The 21,123-nt window shown below is 37.6% G+C and overlaps 2 protein-coding genes across 3 annotated transcripts; one reads left to right on the top strand and one right to left on the bottom strand.

Moving 5' to 3' along the window:
- Positions 1–278: 278 nt before the first annotated feature.
- Positions 279–5,826, bottom strand: LOC128740332 (histone deacetylase 8-like). Its single transcript, XM_053835870.1, has 7 exons — positions 5,746–5,826; positions 1,786–1,975; positions 1,592–1,730; positions 1,431–1,537; positions 1,010–1,375; positions 758–958; positions 279–369 (listed from the first exon to the last, which is right to left on the bottom strand). The coding sequence occupies exons 1-7, from the start codon at positions 5,824–5,826 to the stop codon at positions 326–328; spliced, it is 1,128 nt and encodes a 375-aa protein (XP_053691845.1). The 3' UTR covers positions 279–325.
- A 2,743-nt stretch (positions 5,827–8,569) lies between these two features.
- On the top strand, positions 8,570–20,314 carry LOC128744448 (intersectin-1). 2 transcript variants are annotated; one of them, XM_053841473.1, is made up of 13 exons: positions 8,570–9,212; positions 15,862–16,623; positions 16,695–17,110; positions 17,182–17,279; positions 17,343–17,518; positions 17,596–17,980; positions 18,055–18,228; positions 18,304–18,522; positions 18,591–18,811; positions 18,876–19,200; positions 19,267–19,614; positions 19,684–19,813; positions 19,875–20,314. In XM_053841473.1, exons 1-13 carry the CDS (start codon positions 9,052–9,054, stop codon positions 20,075–20,077), a joined length of 3,618 nt encoding a protein of 1,205 aa, XP_053697448.1. In that variant the 5' UTR covers positions 8,570–9,051; the 3' UTR covers positions 20,078–20,314. The 2 variants fall into 2 exon arrangements, with proteins under 2 accessions (XP_053697448.1, XP_053697449.1); XM_053841474.1 differs by having other exon boundaries at positions 18,876–19,143.
- The last annotated feature ends 809 nt before the right edge of the window (positions 20,315–21,123 follow it).

Raw genomic sequence — 21,123 nt, forward strand, 5'->3', positions numbered from 1 at the left:
GAGGCGCCGAAACACTCAAAAACCGCTAAATTTTTAACGAAAGCGGAGAGTTACCTTTATTTATGACCGCGAACACAACGTATATTCGCAGTGAGTCAGGTAACACTGTAGCGGCTTCTAACTATTGAAATTAGGAGCTCGTTTTTGCCCATTGTGCACCGGGGGTATAGAGATCAATCCGCAAAAATATCCAAATTCCAATTGATTGCAACTTACTTTGAACTGAGTTGATTTTTCTTGTATGCCAAAATAATATTGGGTTAAAAGGCCCCTGTGACAGTCTTAATAATTATCTTTTGAGTTGCGTCTTAGCTTCAATTTTCTCTCACTTTTTGTTTGCTGCGGAGGTAACATACCTGTCCAAGTTTCCTACAAAGACCATGACAACGATTATTACTTTATACAGAAAATTAAATGTAGTATCTTATGGGAGCACTGAGCAGTAACTGTTTCCGAATAACGAACATCTGAATTTGGGGGAAGTCCTGTATATGGCCAGACAGGCCTCTGACCAAAGGAATGATAAAATTATTTGGAAAGAATAGGACAATAGTACTAAAGTACTATTGCTCCATTCTTTCCAAATAATTTTATCATTTTTTTGTTTTTGAGAAATCGCCAATGTCCGGGCATAGAGGCCTGTCCGGTTATACAGGACTTCCCCCAATAATTTAATGAAGGAACAGTTACTCCTCGCATAAAACATTAAAAACAGCTTGACTGAAGTCACCAAAAAGCACAAATGAAATATATTTACCTTTTATGATTGATATATTTTTAGACAATTCATGAACGTTGTTTCTGTCAACTGCTTGTGTTGGATATATATTTAGAACAAAGTCTGGTCCGTAGTTCAAGAAAAAATCGTTGTCTGGAATGTCATTATCGAGCTTCTCATTACAAATTACAGCCGTTAATTCAGTCCAATATTTTGCCGTATTGACAGCGTTATATCCACCTAAAAGACGCTGATAATCAATAATGCAGCATTACGAAAGTTCAACTTTACCTCCTCCCAAGAACATTGCAGGAATTTTCCAGTTCATGATAGTTCTAACACATTTTTTTCCATCATCCGGCAACAAATTGGCTCCACCTAGACGGTCACCAGCAATAACATCTCCTCCACATTGTACAACACATGCATGCGGTTGAAATGCATCGTATGCTAAAGAAGCTATTTTGTTAAAATAAAACTGATACATTGAGCCGGAAATATTCCTAGAATACGGAGCATTCACAGTATATCCTTTGCCTTTGCCGTATCCTATATCCGATACCAAACCCGTTCCAGGAAAGAAACCTGGTTCATGTTGATGAAAAGAAACCGTCATGATATACTCACTAAAACAAAATGCACTTTCAACACCGTCACCTTGAACAGAATATATTTTTTGATTTCGTTGGCACTATGTAAAAATCTATACTACCATGATGTATATCCAAATCAATATACAATATTTTTTGGAACTTAGTTCTTAGACGCTGAATTGCAATCACGATATCATTTACGTAACAAAACCCAGATGCACTGCTTCTAATGAAACAAAATATGTATAAAGATTACCCTATACTATTGTTTTTAACATACCTCTCAGCGTGATGCCAACCGCCATGCCAATTTATTGCTAAGCGTGCCCCATCTAAAATCGAATTTGCAGCTGCTAAACTAGTTCCAGCTATCGTTCGCATAAAGTCAAATATGTTTTCAATAAGAGGACAATCGTATGCTGCAATACAATGTAACTTTTAGACATTTCATTGTTAAAAAAAGGATTTTCGTACCAATGCCATACTCCTGCAGCTCTTCGGGGATTTCACAGTCTTGATCAGCATCATTGTATCGTTTTAGACAATCGACATAATCAGAGCTGTGGAATGTTAACAAATCTTCATGGGAGCACTTGCTAGCATCTATCACTTGGAAATGTCGCAGGAGCTTATAGCTATCCACCAATTTATCAACTATCTCGTTCTGTATATAGGGAAAGTGTTTAAATAAAAAACTACCATAACGAACCACAAATCTGGTTTAATGTTTGCTATTCAAATGCGTAAACCACCAATAGAACAATAAAAAATAGACATCGAATCTGAAATCGTATACTGTCAATGAAATTATTAGCACTTATTAGTTTCACGAAAGTACTAATGAAGACTATAAGTAATGATCGAATACTCGTACTGATGAATACTAAAGAACAGGGAGAGTTCGATCACTTTGACTTAATTTTGATTCAGTTGACAGTACCGTCTCAGTGGAGCAAAATTTGACAAAGTTATATATGGGACATTTGTCGAGTTTTTATCTACTACTTTGCTGAATAAAGTTTTGCTGTAATTTGAATTTATAACTTTGTTAAATGAGATCCTGATTTTACTTTCCAAATGAATGCATCTTCTGTATCAGTATCAGTGTATCAGTTTCTTCTAATTTGTAGTACTATAAAGAATTAAACCAGCAAGTCACAATCACACATCACGCATGGTGATTGGCGGTGATATACCACATGTTGTAGATTTTTGAGTGGCTTGTATTGTACCTTGCAGCAATTTTACGAGTCCTACGCAAATTAGTTTTTTGATAATTACTATCCTGTACTTACTAAATATACTGAAACTATGCTTGTCAAGCAAGGAGGGGGGCAGTGGGGAGGCAATGACGAAAAACTGATGGTTCAAATTGCTAAATTGCAAACATGTGTGCTAAACGCAGAAAATAACCACGCAAATAATTTTCGCGTGGGACTCTAAATAGGTGGAAACTCCGCAATAGCACCAGGTAACTTCAGATAACTGACTGGAAACTACACTCCAATTGACAAATGACATACGTGTATTGGCTTAAAAAACTTATTCAAAGCATAAAATATTTGTCATTAAACGCAAAACTTTTGGCTAAACAGTAAATAATTATCAATTGGTCTGGTTTATTCCTGGAATATTCCGTCACGTTGTTATACAAGACTTCAGTTAAGAATATATTTTTTAGTATATCGATGTAATCGGTTGAGAATGAGAGTTAGGTGCGTTCTTTTCTTCAACGGTTTACTTTCAGGACATCAATTTTGTATAAATTTAATGTTCAAATGATAAGATCGATCGAAGGATAGGGATAATTGAAAGGATAGTTTTACACTTTTGCAAACTTGTTTACTTTCAGGACATCGAATTCGTTTATGTTCAATGTTTAAATAATAATATCGATTAAAGAGCGAGGGTAGTTTCGAATTTTTACAAGATTGTTTACCTTCAGAACTTCAATTTGTTCCAGGTTCACTGGTAATGAATAATTCCCGTCCTGTTGGAAAGCCTAAGGCTCCGTACAGAGTAAACGTGACACGACTTCGCTCACATTCGTTTAAATACGCAGCCCTGCTTCCGACGAAGAAGAGTTGCGTACAAGGGTGAGTCGCTGCGTGAACATTCCGTTTACCGGATGATTGACGATATTAGTAGCGAAAAATCAGAAAACGACGTCAAACTACAAAAACATACCGCGTCGGACAATGGTTTTGACGTAGAACTACGTCTTTGTTTACTATACTGGGTAGGGTAGCACTTTGTGAAAATGAAAATAGAAGTGTAACGTTTGAATGAAAGATTTCAAATGCTTATAACTTCTATACTACTGAACGAAACATAACTGTTAATATGTCGTTGGAAAGATAAAATGTCCAGCAATTTTATAGTAACATACTTATAATAATCTATCACACGCCTAATAGTGAAAATGTATGTAAAAACAAGGTCAAATTTCATTAACAAGGACGGCTAGCGGTAAGTACGAATGACAAGCGGGAGCAAACTACCAAGCTACAACGCTGTAAAATTCCCTAAAACAACTTTTGCTGTTGCTGATACATCGAAGAGTTATTTTCAGCTGAAAGAAAATTCAAATTTATCTTCAATTATTACTTGATGCTGAAGGCTAAAAAGGCTGATTGATGGATGATATTCACATTTATCATGAAACATTTACTAGGAGCTCGAATGTCATGATAATTATGTGCCTTTCGTGACGGAATTTTGGCTGGGATTTCCTTGCTCTAATGATCTGGCATGAAGGAATACTTCATCGAGTTAAACATGTTATCAAAATACATATTACAATATAATGTTAACATAGGTCTACGTCACCCTTTCGTACAACCCTTAGGGCTGTATACCTTGTAGTTTTTTTTTTAGAGTTTGACGTCACGCTTCATCGTGATTGGTCGATTTACGATTCCAGCCACACCATGATGAAATTACTTCATTGCACTAACACCACTTAACTAACATTGCCACACGTGTATATCACATTGGGTGCAGTTGGCTGCGGATCAGCTGTGTTTATGTTTTCAAGCTCTGCTTTTTGACATATATTACCAATACTAATGTAACATTCAAATAAACGTTTAGGTTTTTAACGAACACATGAGATGTACTCTACCACAAAAATACCCAACGCTACGTAAAAAATAACGGACAAATAATAAAGTTGGATGTTTACATCGTTTGGTTGAATTTTACTTAAACAGTTGGTTAAAAACCGTACGCACACTATGCCGCGTATACGTACACGCTGCTGTTGGTTTTTCCATGACGTTTTTCAAACTGGAGCAAAACAAACCACCAACACAACCGCAATTTAGCAAGCTCTATACGTAAATAATTTTACGTAAAAACTTCTTCGCGACTGTTGATATTGATATTATTGATTCCATGCAATCAATTTACCGCTGGTACTCAAAAGTAGGTAATTCGCAAGGGTACGCCGCTGAGAACATTCCGTTCACCTCATTCATAGAAATTTTGTTCAGTCTGTGCCTTACTGTGCCGCTGAGGTGCTGGTCGTGTGAAACCTGCCAAACTCGCCTGCACCCAGCCAGACTGTTTTGATCGTTTTGACAATAACAAACATTGGCAGGGCTGCCAATTTCTAACATTTCTAAATTTAAATGTCAAAAAGGTGGGCCACAGTGTGCCATGAACTGTGAAATGAATGTACCGCAATTGTAATCAATGAGGTAAGCTGTTCCTTAAAATGAGCCTGCAACAATGTTCTAAGCGACTTACCCTTGGTAATTCGCTTTTACCTAAAATTAACTTCCCGCACTGAAGTCCCATTTGAATCAAAAGTATAAGGGCATCATCTACGGTGGCCTATATTTAGATCAGAGTTATACAACATTTACACCAGCGAAATTGAAAATAGAACTGGCGAAATGGTTCAATTCAGATTAAATATTTCCTGTTACAACTTTACAACAGTTACAACTTTGCTCCGGTATAAAATTAGTTTTACAACACCGCACCGGTGCGGAAACGTTTTTCTGTTTGGTCTAAAAATTTGGACCAAACTAAGGATTTGGATCAAAGTAGAAGATGCCATAAGTAAGCATATTTGGGTTTAATTATTTTTCTGTGTACAGTATAGTGTTTGTCGCTAGTGATGTCCGAAATTTTCAATTAATCGATTACCGATTAATCGGTGAGCATTTTCTGCACTAATCGATTAATTCAACTATTCGTGCTGGCAGTTTTCGATTAAAATTTTTATTATTCGAATACTCTTTGTGTTATTCGATTAGTTGAATTAATCGAACGATTAACGGACATCTCTATTTGTCCCTCTAATACAATAACGTTAGCCACTTTTGGTTTCTCCTTAAATGATTTTGCAGGTGGGACTGATATACGATTATAGGTAGTAACATCAGGTTTGAATAGCAGTTTGTTTTCCCGCGTATTTCAGCTTACCCGTTTTCCTATTACACTTATCTTTTCCAATTCCTTATGAATAGTTTTGCCAGTTATATAAACTTTTTCGTTGGTAGACATTATTATTGAACACCTAAAACATGCTATTGAAAAAGAAGGCCAGTGAAACCAAACAAACTTTATACTTTACTGAACGTTCTGCATTCCATGAAAATAAAAAAATAATTAAAAATATACAAACTGTCTTTACACAGTAAAATAATAAAACCCAATTTTACGCGATTTTCACTCAAACTCGATAGAAGGTGATTCAAGGGGTTTCCAGTAAGGCGTATAAGTGCGTAGTAATCAGAGGTTACTGTTGTAATCATTTACGAATTAATTAGGTAATCAATGGTAATCATTAGAGTAATCAATGATAATCTTAAGTAATCATTGGTAATCATGATTAATTTATAGTAACCACAAGAGATTGATTACTGGTAATCAGTAAAGTAATCAAAAGTAACTTTTTTCAAAGGTGCGTAGGAATCATTGCTGTTGGAAACCCCTTGAGGTGATTGTATCACCAACTTGACCAAGGGGTTTCCAACAGCAATGATTACTATGCACCACCCCATCGGCAGACAACCATGATGTTTTCGCCACCAACATCTCGTGTGTGCGAAAGTGAAATAGCACCACAGAGAACAGATTAACAGGCTCGAAGGAAGTAATCGATTTTTTGTGTGTAAAATCTGTCGGTAGCGCCCTCCAGAAATAGTTTGCCAAACGCATAAAAAAATATTCATGTACCTTTATCAATATTTCTTTGTGCTGGAGTTACATAGCAGCGACGGCAGCGACATCAAGATTTAGTTTGCCACTTACTGCTCGAGGGGTGCTCTATTGAAGGATTACTCGTAGATTACATGAAAACCTTTTACACACTTTTTGTTAATTATTGCCCTTTGCATTGAAAGTTGGATTTTGAGCACACTTGTTCAGTCACACATTTTGTAGGTGAGAAAAGTTGCCAAAATTTCGTGGTAAAAACCCATGAATCTTGGTTGATTCCTATTTGAATTCTAATGCTTAAGTAGAGTTGTTATCGACGCTACGAATAATATAAAAATAGTTTCTAAATACATAATTCCGCGCATAATTCATAATTTTAACAAATATGCAGCATATATGAAATAAATGAAAAATTAAATACTATTTGCTTTTCCTACAACTGGTACTGGCGCCACTGCTAAATCAAATGTCACCTCAGATGGGAGAGTTGTAATGATGGGAAATGCCGATCAAAATCTTTAACAATTCTGGCTTTAGTTTTCAGAAGGTCGCATAATCAACCTTTTTGCATGCATTATGCGACCTTTTGAAAACTAAAGCCAGAATTATGGATCAAGTTTTCTTATCGTTAATAATTAATAACGATAATATGACAGTATAAGCAAAAATACGTAAGAAATAGAACAAAAATGTTAAAATAATAACAAGCCAAGAAGAAGATTTCACTTTAAACCCTCCAATTTTCGATACTCTTCCGTGACGATAAAATTTGATGGTATTATCGATATAAGATTACTAGCGATATTATCAGTAGCACACTTTTCATCACAGTTTTGAAGGTTGCACTTTATAACTGTGCAGTCCAATTGAGTGCGAAGAGCGCAATACCTGGTAGTCTGTTCTCTGTGCTAAAAGGTGGATATAAATTTTGGTTTTGTTAAATATTTTTTCCTATGTGTACTCGTTCCCTCGTCTGCAAAACACTTTAACTGGCATCTCTGTTTAATGTGAAACATGGGGAAGGAAAAATTCATCAAGAATAAATTCTCGCGTCACTTTTGATTTCGTCCAATGTAACAATTCCACCATATTGAGAAAAACGAGATCGAAGTTCTTCGAATTGAACTTTAAATTGTTTCAAAATGAAATAATTTTCAGTCATTCACTCAACGTGGTTGATGAATAATAACATTCAATATTTAACGGAGATTTTAAAAATCCAATTAAAACTAAGCAATTTTGGTTTATTATGGAAAAAGTTACATTGGACTGTTTACCATCTCATGCTGTACTTTGGACGGTTTTATTTTTCCAGGCTATTGCACATAAATTAAGCGAGATCACCGTAAAATACGTGCGTTGCCGTGCTACGCTATTTTCGAGGTTATTTTTCGATATTAGACCGCTTGTTTCACTTAAAATGCATAAATAATGCGAAAAAAAACTTTCACTTGCTAAACGTCCAATGTACAGATTGGGTTTGTTTTGATTTTTTTTGCACTTTGGACATCAGATGAGAACGACCGAAGTAACAGTCAGTCATTCGTAATTCGAATGTGCACATTGGACATTTTGATAATGCTAATTTTTTCACCTCAAAATAATTCTATTTGGGCAGGTGTTTTTGTATAACATAGAGTTTAAAAAGAGCAATAATTTGTTGTGATAAACCGGATTTGTTTACAATTGTTACATTGGACGAAATGAAAAGTGACGCGAGAATTCATCTTGCGAAGTGACGTTTTGTATACCTTCCAGTGTACATAGATGCCAGTAGATTGGGAACGGAATAATTTACTTATAACACCCATAAAACCTTAAACTGATATCTTAAAACGAATTGTTATTCGGTCATGAAATCTGCACAAAATTATTATTATTTATAATAGTGAAGTTAACAAAAAAAAAAAATTAAAAATCTGCATGATCGGTATTATCTATTTTATTTATCAATACACTTCCTAATTTTTATGTCTGCACATCTGGCATGCCTGTATCGCACTGCCTGCCACTGCACTGACAGGAAGAGATAAATTTCTACTGGAAGAAGAAAGAGTCGAAGACAGAAGACCCAGAAGACCGTCACGATCATGATAGGAATGTTCATTCGAAGTCAAGTTTAATTCATAGTGATTTGTGAATCTTATTTTTCGCAAAGTGAAGTAAAAATTAAACTGCTTAATCGCACTTCCAAAGCCATCTCCTGTGCCATGAATGCGTTTACTTACACTTTGTTCGTGTATTTGAATGCAGGATAAAACATCGGAACGCAAGTAGGAGATGCGAAAATTACTGATAAAGGATAGGCAAAATTTGTGCTTACTGGAAAAAAATAATCGATAATTGTGTTATGTGTGACCTATTCTCCTAGAACTTCAGTGAAAAGTGTTTCTTTTCAAGCAACTTAGCAGTTTATCGTAACGCAGGAGCTAAAATACTTGAGATTCAGTTCAGTTTTGAGAAAATTCGAAAAAGAAAACACCCACTTTACGACGGGCGGAGCACCAGCACATAACACACTGATAGCAATTTGTTTAATAACCCAGAACTTAATCGTCTAAAAGAATCATGAATGCTGCCGACCCATTTGTGATAACTTCACGTGAGAGGTTCAAGTATGACGAACAGTTTAAAAGTTTGCAGCCAATCGGCGGAGTAGTAACCGGAGCGCAGGCCAAGGGATTCTTCCTGCAGAGTCAGCTTCCGCCGATGGTTTTGGGACAAATTTGGTGAGTCATTTGGATTTGTTTTCCCGTGAGGGTTTAGGTGATTGATAAATTATTTCGAATGAAAAAGTCATTCTAATATGCTTGGCAAACTTTTTTTCTCATAATGTTATTGACAATCTTAATTGACCAATGCCAAGCTATCATTTTAGTCTACAAATATCAAAGAATATAACTGTAATAACTTATATTTGATGTTCTACACTTAAAATCGGCTAAGTTAAGAAGTCTCATAAAACCATTTAAAATATATACTATAGAAAAAATAAGTTAGCGAATATGCAAACACCAAATTTAAATCGTATCTGCCAAATATGAATAGTTTGACTGATTCATGATAGGCTATAATTTAAAGAGCCCAATATCGAAATCGATTTATTGAATCAAGGAATAAAAACTAAATAAGAGGGTAGCACATGAAAAAGGTCTGAAGTTTTGGAAATTGCTAGAAAATGGGGAATTTGTAAATTGAACTGTTGTGTTTTATCACGTGGAAATGCGTGAAAGAGGTGCTCAGGTCAGGTAATAAAACAATAGCATCAGCCACCTGATGTAAGAACATTCAGCGACATTTCCCTACCTGTATCCATTGCGGCTCACATTCACGTACCTTACCTTTTCATTTAGGTACAAACAAAGTTTATTTAAATAAAATAAATGGTTTCATTTTTTAACCTTCGCTTTCCACAATGAACACAATGAAGGTACTAACACGTGGATTAATACCTTTGATGATGCTCTTGAAGCAATGTGTTAGAGAACATAATACATTAGCAGTGATATAGCCATTTAACCTTTTTAAGTAATGCAAATGACGCTTTTCGGTTACGTAATGATACAATTTTATTCGCCAATTCTGACAGCAATGCGTCCTACTGATCAATAAGCCACAAGTTCCTATTGATCTTTAGAGTTTTTTCTTATATCGATACTTTGGATTTCCTGTTTCGCTTGGGCCACGTAACCAGCATGTCCTCAAACGGTACGCGAGTTCAGTGAACAACAGTGATCGCACCACCTACCTCGGTGGATGCAGATCAATTTTTCCCACCAACAACAACTCCTTCTTGTGACACTTGTGGATGATGAGAGGATTCCTCGGTTTCTAGTAGCAGCAAATTTTGGACTAACATTCCTTCTCTTCCAAATTGATCTGCATTGGACTTGGTCAGCTATTATATCGATCATCACAAAGAATTTGATTACTAGAAAATACACACTGCGTATGATCTGCTATTCCCAAGCATCATTCTGATGGTTCTTTTTGCAATTTCAGCTGATCAAATAATTTTGCATTTGTAACAGTTTCAACCAGATAATTCATCAGTTTTCAATTATTTTAGTAATAAGGCCAAGCCAGCACACTAGAGAGAGAAAAAAGACGAAGCAAAATTTTCAATGAGAGTGCACTTTTTCTAGATGGTTTTGATTACTCAACTGTAGGGATATATCGTATCAGGTACGGGTTTTACACGCAATGGTGTATTCGAAAAACTATGTTGTAGCGTTATTTAAGAAATATTTAAGATTTTCAAAATGCTACCTTTCTCGATCGCACCAACGCTGTTTGATGCTTGCGCTGCTTTGGCCTTAAACGAGAGACCTTAACGCTCTGAACATATCTGACGGATTTCACGCCAACTCGTCTATGGGGTTGGCAGCACCCTGCCAGATTTCAATGAAACTTTTTGTGTGTAAAGAGTTCATCGCAACATTACTGTATATGAAAGACTTGTAGGCCATATAATAACAGTAATGTTCCGATTTTGTCAGCCCCATGTTGAATTTTGGCCCTCCCATGGGTAGGTGGTTTGACGCGTACTTCGGCCAAACGACCTAAAAATTCTTAGTTCCGCATGTAGAATGTTTATAGTTTAAGTTGGATATATGTGTAGTATGTAGTATTGCATAATTTAGCTTTATGTGTAGCATGTGTCTCGTAAAGCGGAATGGAGCGAAATCGAACGGATTTGATTTTAAATTCAATCCGTTTGGGCCGAAGCACCGGGAGGGCTTAATCGGTTCCCTAGATGAATTGCTGGTATGCACAGAAATTTCTCTAGAAAACTGAAACCAAATCCTACCCACCATTCATGAGATTTTGACTTACTCATGAAAATTAAAATGTATCGCTAGTTAGAACGAACGAGTGTTCAAAAATGATGTGATGTCTTTATTTGCGTAATCGAGACATTTTCTATGAGATTGCCATAGAATTTGTGGCTGTTATGCGATTATGGACAGCACAGCACTGAAAAATATACACACACGTACATGTATACATGTGTATGCATGTATGAGTGTGCATGGGTGTATAGGTACGAATGAATATATGTTTGAGTGTTCTATGATGAGTCGGAAATTCTTCTTATACCTATGCTGCCACATTACAATTATTAATGGGCAGGAAGTTATAGTCAGTAGATGTGTTTCCTGTATCAGTTTCCTATGCTATTACTATTATTACTAATATTGCTATCGTTGCTGTTACTGTCACCTCTATTGTATTGTTTTGGATGTAATTATAATTTTTTTTTTTTTTTTCTTATTTCCCTCCTTTATTAGAATGATTTGCATGTCTTGTGACTAACCGCGTTAACGGTATTCAACTAACAACATAAAATGATCATGTATGACGCTGATTGTCTCCCAAGGGCCTTCCTAATGCTGATGAGCCTCTGTCGGAGAGTCCATCAAGTCGAACGGTGGCAACTCACCGGCGGCCTGCTCCTCTCCATTCTTGCGGCTGTCGTCGCGGTCGGACTTAGTGGATCACTCGAAAAGATTTATAGCCTCGATATATATCTTGTTCTGTCCATTGCCCAATGCTGGCAGACTTCAACTGAAATTCCATTTCTAACTAAATCTTTTTAGAGTCAAAACTTCTTCAAGTAAAAACAGGTATTCGATTCTCTGGCTGGTTCAAGCGATAGCGAAGGGCTGTCCTCAATCATTTCCACTTCCTAAAATGGGGTCATAGTACATAATATATGGCCGTGGTTTGAGGATTTATTTTTCGATTCAATACCATCCTCACAGAATTATCAACGTTGTTAACATCTTATTAAGTCTTGCTTATACGGCATATATACATATCTCCAAGTGAAGTTCTTTTTGATCCACCTCATCCCTTCTTAGTTACAGAATCATTTCAATTGACCACGGTCTGAAGAGCATACCGACAAATCGGTTGACTACCGCTACAAATATGCAATTAATGCCACCGGGAATAATACGAGCGAGTACCAGTCCCCATTACATCGCATCTGCTCTATTTTTCGGAAGTTCAAGTAGTTTTTCGATAGTTCTGAGCGATAATATTGCTCTTGAATAATATTCCGCACAAAATATTCGAAAATTTACGCCATCAGCTACAATACTGCAAAGATGGTAGATAAAGAGGCGGCTGTGGTTTTTAATGAGCATAGGTTGTGGAACAGCGCTGGGTCAATCGTGATGACATGGGTATTTGGGAGATGAGTAGCGTCCAGCCTAGCGAGTAGTTAGTCGGTAGTAGCATAGGTGATGGACAGACATAGAATTCTCGTGATATTACTAACTTGAAAATTGCAATCAACATGTTGACTAAAAAATTCCTCTTTTCTTTTCTTTTCTTTTCTTTTCTTTTCTGCCTGATCTCTATCGCTTCTTCTCACGGCAACAATAATGTTGCCGTGAGGGGAGGCAAGAGACCAGCCACAGATGACCACACTGGTGACAACGATGGAGAGGACGGCCGGCGTGGAGCCTGCTTCAGGTTTAAGATTGACTACGAACAAGATGAGGAAACAAACAAAGGAAGGAGAAAACAAGATAAGTACAAGCCATCTTATGCTATATTAACCAAGCACACAATTATATCAAGCCAAGTTCTGTCACTCTTCTTCCGCCCATTAATCCATAATCACCAATACATTATGGAGCTAGAGTAATCCGCACGGATTCTTTTAACATTATCACAACCACCTTATCTCAGCCCTGGACAGACTTGGCTCTAACTGCCCCACCTTGTGCTGCAAACAGAAACAGAAACAGATTTTGTCAGCCCCATGTTGAATTTTGGGCTGACAAAATCGGAACACTGACAAAATTGGCAAATTTTTTTTTCGAACATTTTTTCAAAATTCAAGACTTAAGACCTTGTAATATCGAAGACTTCTACTAAAAATTAAATTTTAACCCTCAATTGATCAACCGATTGCTCAACGCAATCTAATCAACCGGGGCACAGCACACTGGTCCAGATCATTTTTGGGCATTAGTGCTGTGATACGGAAAACTGGGTTTTAGGTTTATGGAACCTTCGGAAGAGTTTCTTAAAATCAAAAGTTCTATTGTCCAGCGGAATTCAAATTTTGATTGATTCCCCTAAAAGTGCAATAAAAAATTTATTTTTCTTCAGTTTGAATATAACACATTGATGTGTTCGGCGAAGTTTTATAGCATAATATTACAAAAAATTTTGCTGAAGGCAATAACCTTCTATCTCTTCAGCAAAGAGAGAAAAATCCTATTTCTCATATAAGAAAAATCGTTAAAATCAGTTTTTCTATTTTAGCTGTTTTTGTAGTTGTATGGCTATTTCATGTTTTCAAAGTTGTACAAATAATAAAAATACACATCATTGCTGAATATAGTATACCTCTATCTTCGCTTATTTAGGAACTGTAGAACTTTTAATATAAAAATACACGGAAGTCGCTTTTTACGTGACCATTTTTACGCGAATTTTGGAATTTACGCGTTTTTTTACGCGATTTTCGGAATTTACGCGGTTTTTATGCGTTTTTCGAAATTTACGCGGTTTTTACGCAAATTTCGGAATTTACGCGGTTTTTTTACGCGGGACGTATAGTTCGCGTAAAAAGCGACTTGAGTGTACCCTAATTTTGACCCCGAATTACTCGCAAGAATACATAATTTTATTCAAAAACTCTCCCTTGGGAATCAGAATAGCTTCAAGCAGACTGAAAAGTCTTATAGATCATGTTTAAAAGCACAAAAGTTAAACAAAATATATAGGGTGACCAAATCAGGATAAAAAGTTGTTAAAATCGGGGGAGCTGACAAAATCGGAACATTACTGTATCTACCTTCGAAAAAAATTTCATCAATTTCCGAGACGAGATTTTTTGGAAAATCGAATTTTAGTTTTGAAAATGTTTTTTTAGTGTAGAAATGATTTTTAATTTTTCAGTATTTTTTTATGAAAATACAGAAAATTTTTAAAAAGTTACTCTCAGATCATTTTTTGTAGGTGCTATAATTTTCGAAAATACTTAAATACCTTTTGTCCGGAAAGGACTCAAAAAAGTTTTTGTAAGAAAAACTTGCAACGGTTTCCCGTTATATATACTGCGCACTCGAGGGTTGGAAAGCGGATGCGACTTTATAGTTTAAAGCTTCTGTCGACTACCGCGAACGCCCATGTCTCGCTGCCCTCAATTTTCCTACCTTGGGACAGTGCATAAATGTCTGGGGGATGGAAGAGGAAATATGTTCCATGGGTTGAGCCCTGATAAGTTGATAACCACTGATGGTCCGAGATGTGTTTTCCTATTGATTCATTTGTGGTTGTTGGTGTTGAAAAATTGATGGTGGGTGCGCGATTGAGGATAACGAGTGTCAGATGGGGCTGACGACATCTCCACTTCTTCACCATACTACAATTTACAATTCAAGTAGGACCAAATGTCCAGATTAAAGCACATTTCCAAATTCGATCTATCTATCATTTTTCCTCTCATCATTATCATCATCATATTTAAAATATGACATTCCGGCCTTTGGCACAGAGCTCTTGCTCTCCTGGAGTCCGCGCATGGTTGAAACGCGCATGGTTAGTGGACGACATTGCCTGTCTTGTGAAGTAGAAGTGGCGTTTGAGGTTCCCTGATACGCTAATGTTGATAACACAACGATATCCTCTCGCAGCATATTGACTCAACAACACTTTTATCAAACCTGAACTTTTATAAACCTACTCGGCAACTTCGTAATCGAAATTTATTTGCCATAAGCCATTATCGCACAAACTATGCAAAATTCGGTCTATTAAATCGTATGATGGCCTCGTACAATCAATACTGCGAAACCATTAACTTTACATTGTCTCGGCATAGACTTAAACATTACTTTCAGTCAATACGTAATCGTAATGCGTAGCAAACGATAAAAAAGAATAAGTACACTTTTTAATCTTCACTTAATTATACGACTTTTATATGAGAAAATTATATATATATATATATATATATATATATATATATATATATATATATATATATATATATATATATATATATATATATATATATATATATATATATATATATATATTATACTAGTCTAGATCGGTTGACGAAATAAATAAATAAATAAATAAACAAAAGGGGCCGGCATAGAGTTTTATACGCTCGAAATCAAGCATAGAAGGAAAACATACTTGAGCGAACGAAAGCTTAGACAACCAATCAATTTCAAAGCTCAGTAAAGTTAATTGGCTTTTTCGAGGGTTCACTATAATATTAGTATGTTAATTTTAGTAATAAATCGAATAAACTGTACTGTATTATATAGCATAATACTAACAATATTTTGCAATTACAATTTGATGTCAAACACCAACTAACTGACGTTCTTTCTCTTTCAGGGCCCTAGCGGACACAGATGCCGACGGAAAAATGACATTGGGTGAATTCAGCATCGCGTGCAAATTAATTAATTTGAAGCTTCGTGGATTCGAGCTGCCAAAAACATTACCACCCAGCTTGATAGCATCGTTAACCGCCGTTGGTGGTACACCCACTCTGACCCCCACTTCCGGACTCAGTCCGCTGGATCCATTAAAATCCCTTGGCAATTCGATTTCAACCATGCCGCCCCCCATTCCTCAGCAGCCGGCAATTGTTCCGCATGCTGTTCCACATGCCATCGTGCCCCCTATGATGAACAATCAGATGCCTGCCATGGTCCAGCAGCCATTGATTTCCGGTGCTCCAGCACGGCCAGCCATTCCTCCACAGCCATTAATAGCAGCCGCTCAACCTCCGTTGATTCCGATGCAACCTCTGATTCCAGCTACTGGTGCGATCCCACCGATGATGCCTGCACAACCTCAGCAACCTCTAATTGGAGGTATAGGAGCCCCAAGCATTGCTCAGTCAGCTGGTGTAGGAATCGTTAAACCATTGATTGATCCGATTGGCGGCGTCACGAGTCCGCCATTAATAGCTGGTGTACAACCAAATATGCAGATTCAGCCGGGAATGGCAGGGATCGTTCCTGGATTAGTACATCAACCGGTAGTTGCACCAGCCGCAGTTCCGGCTCCACCCACTCCTCCGCACTCAGGGGGTGGAACACCACAACGCACAATGTCCATTTCAGAGCGAGCACCATCTATTGAATCTCCGTTAGTTTACATCATAATACATTTAATAATATACTCATGCGATAAGTAACATTTTGTGTCTTTTCTTACAGGCAATCCGAGTGGGCCATCAAAGGACCAGTCAAGCTGAAATACACTCAACTCTTCAACACCACAGATCGCAATCGCTCAGGCTATCTAACTGGGCCGCAAGCTCGTAATATAATGGTTCAAACCAAACTACCACAAGGGATTCTAGCCCAGATTTGGGCCCTTTCCGACATTGACGCTGATGGCCGACTTGGCTGCGAGGAGTTTGTTCTCGCCATGTATCTTTGCGATCAAGCTTTGCAGGGTGAAAAGATTGCTCCCACGCTTCCTCCCGAGTTGATTCCACCATCTTTCCGAAAAACTAGCTCGCGACATGGTTCCGTTGTTGGCTCCAGGCATGGTTCAGTATCCTCGCAGGGAGGAACACCAGCGCATGGGGCGCCTGTCGAAGCTGATCCTCTTTCCGGGTTACCTCAGTGTAAGTAGTGACAAAGTGCCTGTTTTTGTGGAGAAAACTGCATCATTATTATTGTTTTCTGTTTTCTGCAGCATCATTCGAGGATAAACGCAAGGAAAACTTTGACAAAGGTCAAGCTGAACTTGAGAGACGACGCAAAGCATTGATGGATATTCAGAAAAAAGAACAAGTAAGTACCTATATAATTTTTGATGGTCAATCGTTTATCAATTCAATAATTTCTCACCGAAAGGAGGAACGTGAGCGAAAAGAGCGCGAGGAACAAGAGAAGATCCGCAAAGCCAAGATGGAAGCCGAACTAAAAAAGCAGCAAGAGTTAGCAAAAGAGCAACAGCGACAGCAGGAATTGGAGCAAGAACGTGAGGAACAGCGCAAACGAGAACTTGAGAAGAAAGAACTGGCAAGGAAGTAGGTTCTATTTTCTTACTATTATGTTTGTGACTTTTATCTCGATTATTCTGATAACGCATATTTCATATATTTAGGGAAATGGAGAAACAACGCCAGCAGGAATGGGAGGCACAAAAGATTTCGGAGATGCAATTACAGCGCCAGCGTGAGCAAGAAAACGTGCTCAAATTGAAAGCTCAAAACCAATCGTTGGGCGTCGAGTTGAGCACCTTCAACGAAAAAATCAAGGAACTTTCCCAAAAAATATGCGATACGCGTGTTGGAGTTACAAATGTAAAAAGCACCATCGATGGAATGCGCACGACCAGAGATACGCAAATGAGTGACATGGCCCAGCTAAAGGCTAAAGTTAAAGACCAAAACCAACGACTGGTTCAACTTAGTCAAGAAAAGGCGAAGATGGATGCCAAAAATAAAACTGGTGAAACTGAAAGTCAACTACAGTTCTCGAACAAGCAGGTAAGTGAAATAAAGACTTAACTTAATTACAGAAGTACCTACATATAATTGATCGGATTATTTTCACTCGCCAGATTATTATACAGCAATTGAAAGATAAATTAGAAAATACGAAGCAACAAATTGAGAATAAGACTACTGACATAAAAATCAATAGTGAACAACTTAAAGAGCTGAAATCTCAGTTAACCGACTTGATTGACTCATGTGAGAAATTATATCTGGAATATGACGTGCAGCGGATTCAGGTTGGTTTGCTTTTAGTTAAGAAAGAAATGATATTAAAAATGTTTCTTTTTACGTTCCCTTGCGATTTACAACAGATTCTTGAAATGAAGAATAATCGTAAAAACGAATCTTATACTAGCGCTTGGGATACTAGTAACTCCTGGCCGGTGGATACAGTTCCTGCAGCAGCGGAACCGGTATTAACGAACGAAGCTGTCATAACTCCTCCCGGTTACGTTAAGTATCGTGCTATCTACGAGTTCAGTGCACGAAATGCCGATGAGATTTCATTCCAACCGGGTGACATCGTAATGGTAAATATAGAACATTAGTTTAGTACTCTAGTACTATCATTTTGTAATTCGTTTCCTATGTTCTACAGGTACCTCTGGAACAAAATGCAGAGCCTGGGTGGTTGGCAGGGGAGATAAATGGCCACACTGGATGGTTTCCCGAGTCGTACGTAGAGAAGGTTGATACCAATCTGAACACTGTAGTAGCACCGGCTGTCGCACCGGTGGCGGAAACAATTGCCTACACCGAACCGGTCGCTGCTACACCAACTACCACCACCACTACCTACACAGCCCCCAGCGAAGTAGAGTAAGTAATGGAGAATAAACCTGATGGTCTCTGAGATAATTTCAATTTTTTACTAATTTTACAGAGGTACGTCAGTAGCGGAAATGAACAATGAATACGTTAGTAGTAGCACTGGAAATAATAATACTGATGAACAATTTGCAGCGACTTACAATGGCGATGTCGAATACTATGTTGCCTGCTACGCTTACCAATCGGCGGAGGCGGACGACCTGGTATTCGATGCCGGTGAGGTCATAGCTGTCAGCAAGAAGGATGGTGATTGGTGGACGGGTAATATTGGCAATCGCACTGGTCTTTTCCCCTCGAATTATGTACAAAAGCAGGAATCTGTAAGTAGTGCAATAGAAAGCAGTAGTAGCGCTAGTGTTGTAGCAAACGAAAACAAAGTAAATACAAACTTACACTATATTTGAGACTCTATGAAAAAGCAAAATCTTTTTAACAAATTTCAGGAGGTAATAAACGGTAATCAGACTTACAATCAACAGCCAACACAAGCCGAATCAAAGCGAAAGGAATCAACTAGCCAAGATGCCGAGGAAGCCAGAAATCAGGCTGAAGCGGACTCGGAGGTGTCGCAAATCAATACTCAACCTGCTCCACCTCCAGCAGCGAACGAAGAAAACATTCGCTACTCGTCAATGTCGTCGGCCACACCCAGCTTGCGGAAGAAAGGCGAAGTTGCACAAGTTATTGCACCATACGAGGCAACCAGCTCAGAACAACTGTCCCTTACACGTGGTCAGCTTATTATGATCAGAAAGAAGACTGATTCCGGCTGGTGGGAGGGCGAGCTACAGGTATGCATATATGACATGTTTCTAGATGATGTTTGCCCTGACCGGGCTTGCTACTTTTTTTTTCTTTAGGCCAAAGGAAGGCGTCGACAAATCGGTTGGTTCCCTGCGACTTATGTTAAAATTTTGCAAGGAGGACGTAACAGTGGCCGTAACACTCCAGTATCAGCAAGCAAAGTGGAACTCACTGAAACAATTCTCGGTAATATCTGCAGAATCCGTTATTCGCATCACATTAACATTTGCTCTCATTTTATTTTCAGATAAAGTAATAGCTTTATATCCATACAAAGCACTGAATGACGATGAGCTATCATTTGAAAAAGATGACATTATTAGTGTACTCGGTAGGGATGAACCAGAATGGTGGCGCGGTGAGTTGAACGGCACCACTGGACTCTTTCCCAGCAACTACGTGGGTCCGTTCGTAACGTCAGGTAAGAAATCTTCCGGTATCGGTAGTTAACAACGAGTGACCGGCGCACCGTAAATGCTTGGTATCCGACGACTGATTTAGAGCCAGAATACGCAACAGAGCTGTAGTAGATTGCATTTTTGCCTGATTTGCTTCCCACTTCTATATTCTATATGAGCAGAACTTTTTTCTGCCAGTAATTGTTTATAATTTAATGTGACTGTATTATGTTCTACAACCGTTTATGTTTGATGTATAGTACCAGCTCTTTCGGTATAAAACACGTATATTGCTGTGTTTATTTGTATATTTAGAAATTTTATGTAAATTTATGCTTTATCAGTTATTATAAATTTATCCTTATTTAATTCTGTGTATTATTTGTTATGGAAAGGAACTAAAAAGAAAAAAAAAACATGTAAATCTTCTGTTCGTTTTCTTACAATTATATAATGTTTGCTAAAACTTCATACCATTTATGCCATTTATGCTAGTAAGGCTAGAACCGAAGTAGCGCCAACACAGGCGTTACGCACACTCTATTTTGGATATTTACGGCTAAATCAAATAAAAGTGTCCAAAATGAAGTACACGTAACGTCTTTCCAAAATAGATTAATCACCCTAACTGCCATAATTTTATTTTGATATCAATTACCAATTGTTCATATTCTGCGAATTATTTATGTTAATATCCAAAATAGATTAATTACTCGTAATTACTCCGTATTCGAAAAAAATGGAATATTTTTCTTTTTCCAGTAAAATATAAAACACCAGCTGCCGGTAGAAGAAAGTACTGAAACGTAGATGTTTTGCAGTATCGTCAGAGAAGGACAAGACTTGAATGGGAAAAAGTTAAAAATTAGATAAGGAGAGAAGAGAAGCATCAGCGTTTACTAGGTTCGCAGTTCTTTCCTTTTTGCCAGACTGGGAGAACCGTGGATTCAACCAAGCTAAAACGGGAACCAATTATAATCGGATTCAAACTCAAGTGTTATTTTCAGGCTCCGTGATTTTCTTATTGCGTAGCGCTTGAACCACTGGTCTGATAAAAAAAAAATTTTAACTGTTATATAAGTGTGCGACACTTGTTTA

This window comes from Sabethes cyaneus, chromosome 3 (assembly GCF_943734655.1).
Source record: "Sabethes cyaneus chromosome 3, idSabCyanKW18_F2, whole genome shotgun sequence".
NCBI lineage: Eukaryota > Metazoa > Arthropoda > Insecta > Diptera > Culicidae > Sabethes > Sabethes cyaneus.

Excerpts from the sequence above, each read along its gene's own strand:
- LOC128740332 (XM_053835870.1), bottom strand. The coding sequence starts at position 5,826 with ATGTCTACCAACGAAAAAGTTTATATAACTGGCAAAACTATTCATAAG. Across the intron at positions 1,976-5,745 it reads TAAGTGTAATAGGAAAACGG|AACGAGATAGTTGATAAATT; the intron begins GTAAGCTGAAAT and ends CCCTATATACAG. Across the intron at positions 370-757 it reads AAATATATCAATCATAAAAG|GAAACTTGGACAGGTATGTT; the intron begins GTAAATATATTT and ends TGGTCTTTGTAG.
- LOC128744448 (XM_053841473.1), top strand. The coding sequence starts at position 9,052 with ATGAATGCTGCCGACCCATTTGTGATAACTTCACGTGAGAGGTTCAAG. Across the intron at positions 16,624-16,694 it reads GCACCATCTATTGAATCTCC|GCAATCCGAGTGGGCCATCA; the intron begins GTTAGTTTACAT and ends CTTTTCTTACAG. Across the intron at positions 18,523-18,590 it reads AACCGGGTGACATCGTAATG|GTACCTCTGGAACAAAATGC; the intron begins GTAAATATAGAA and ends TATGTTCTACAG.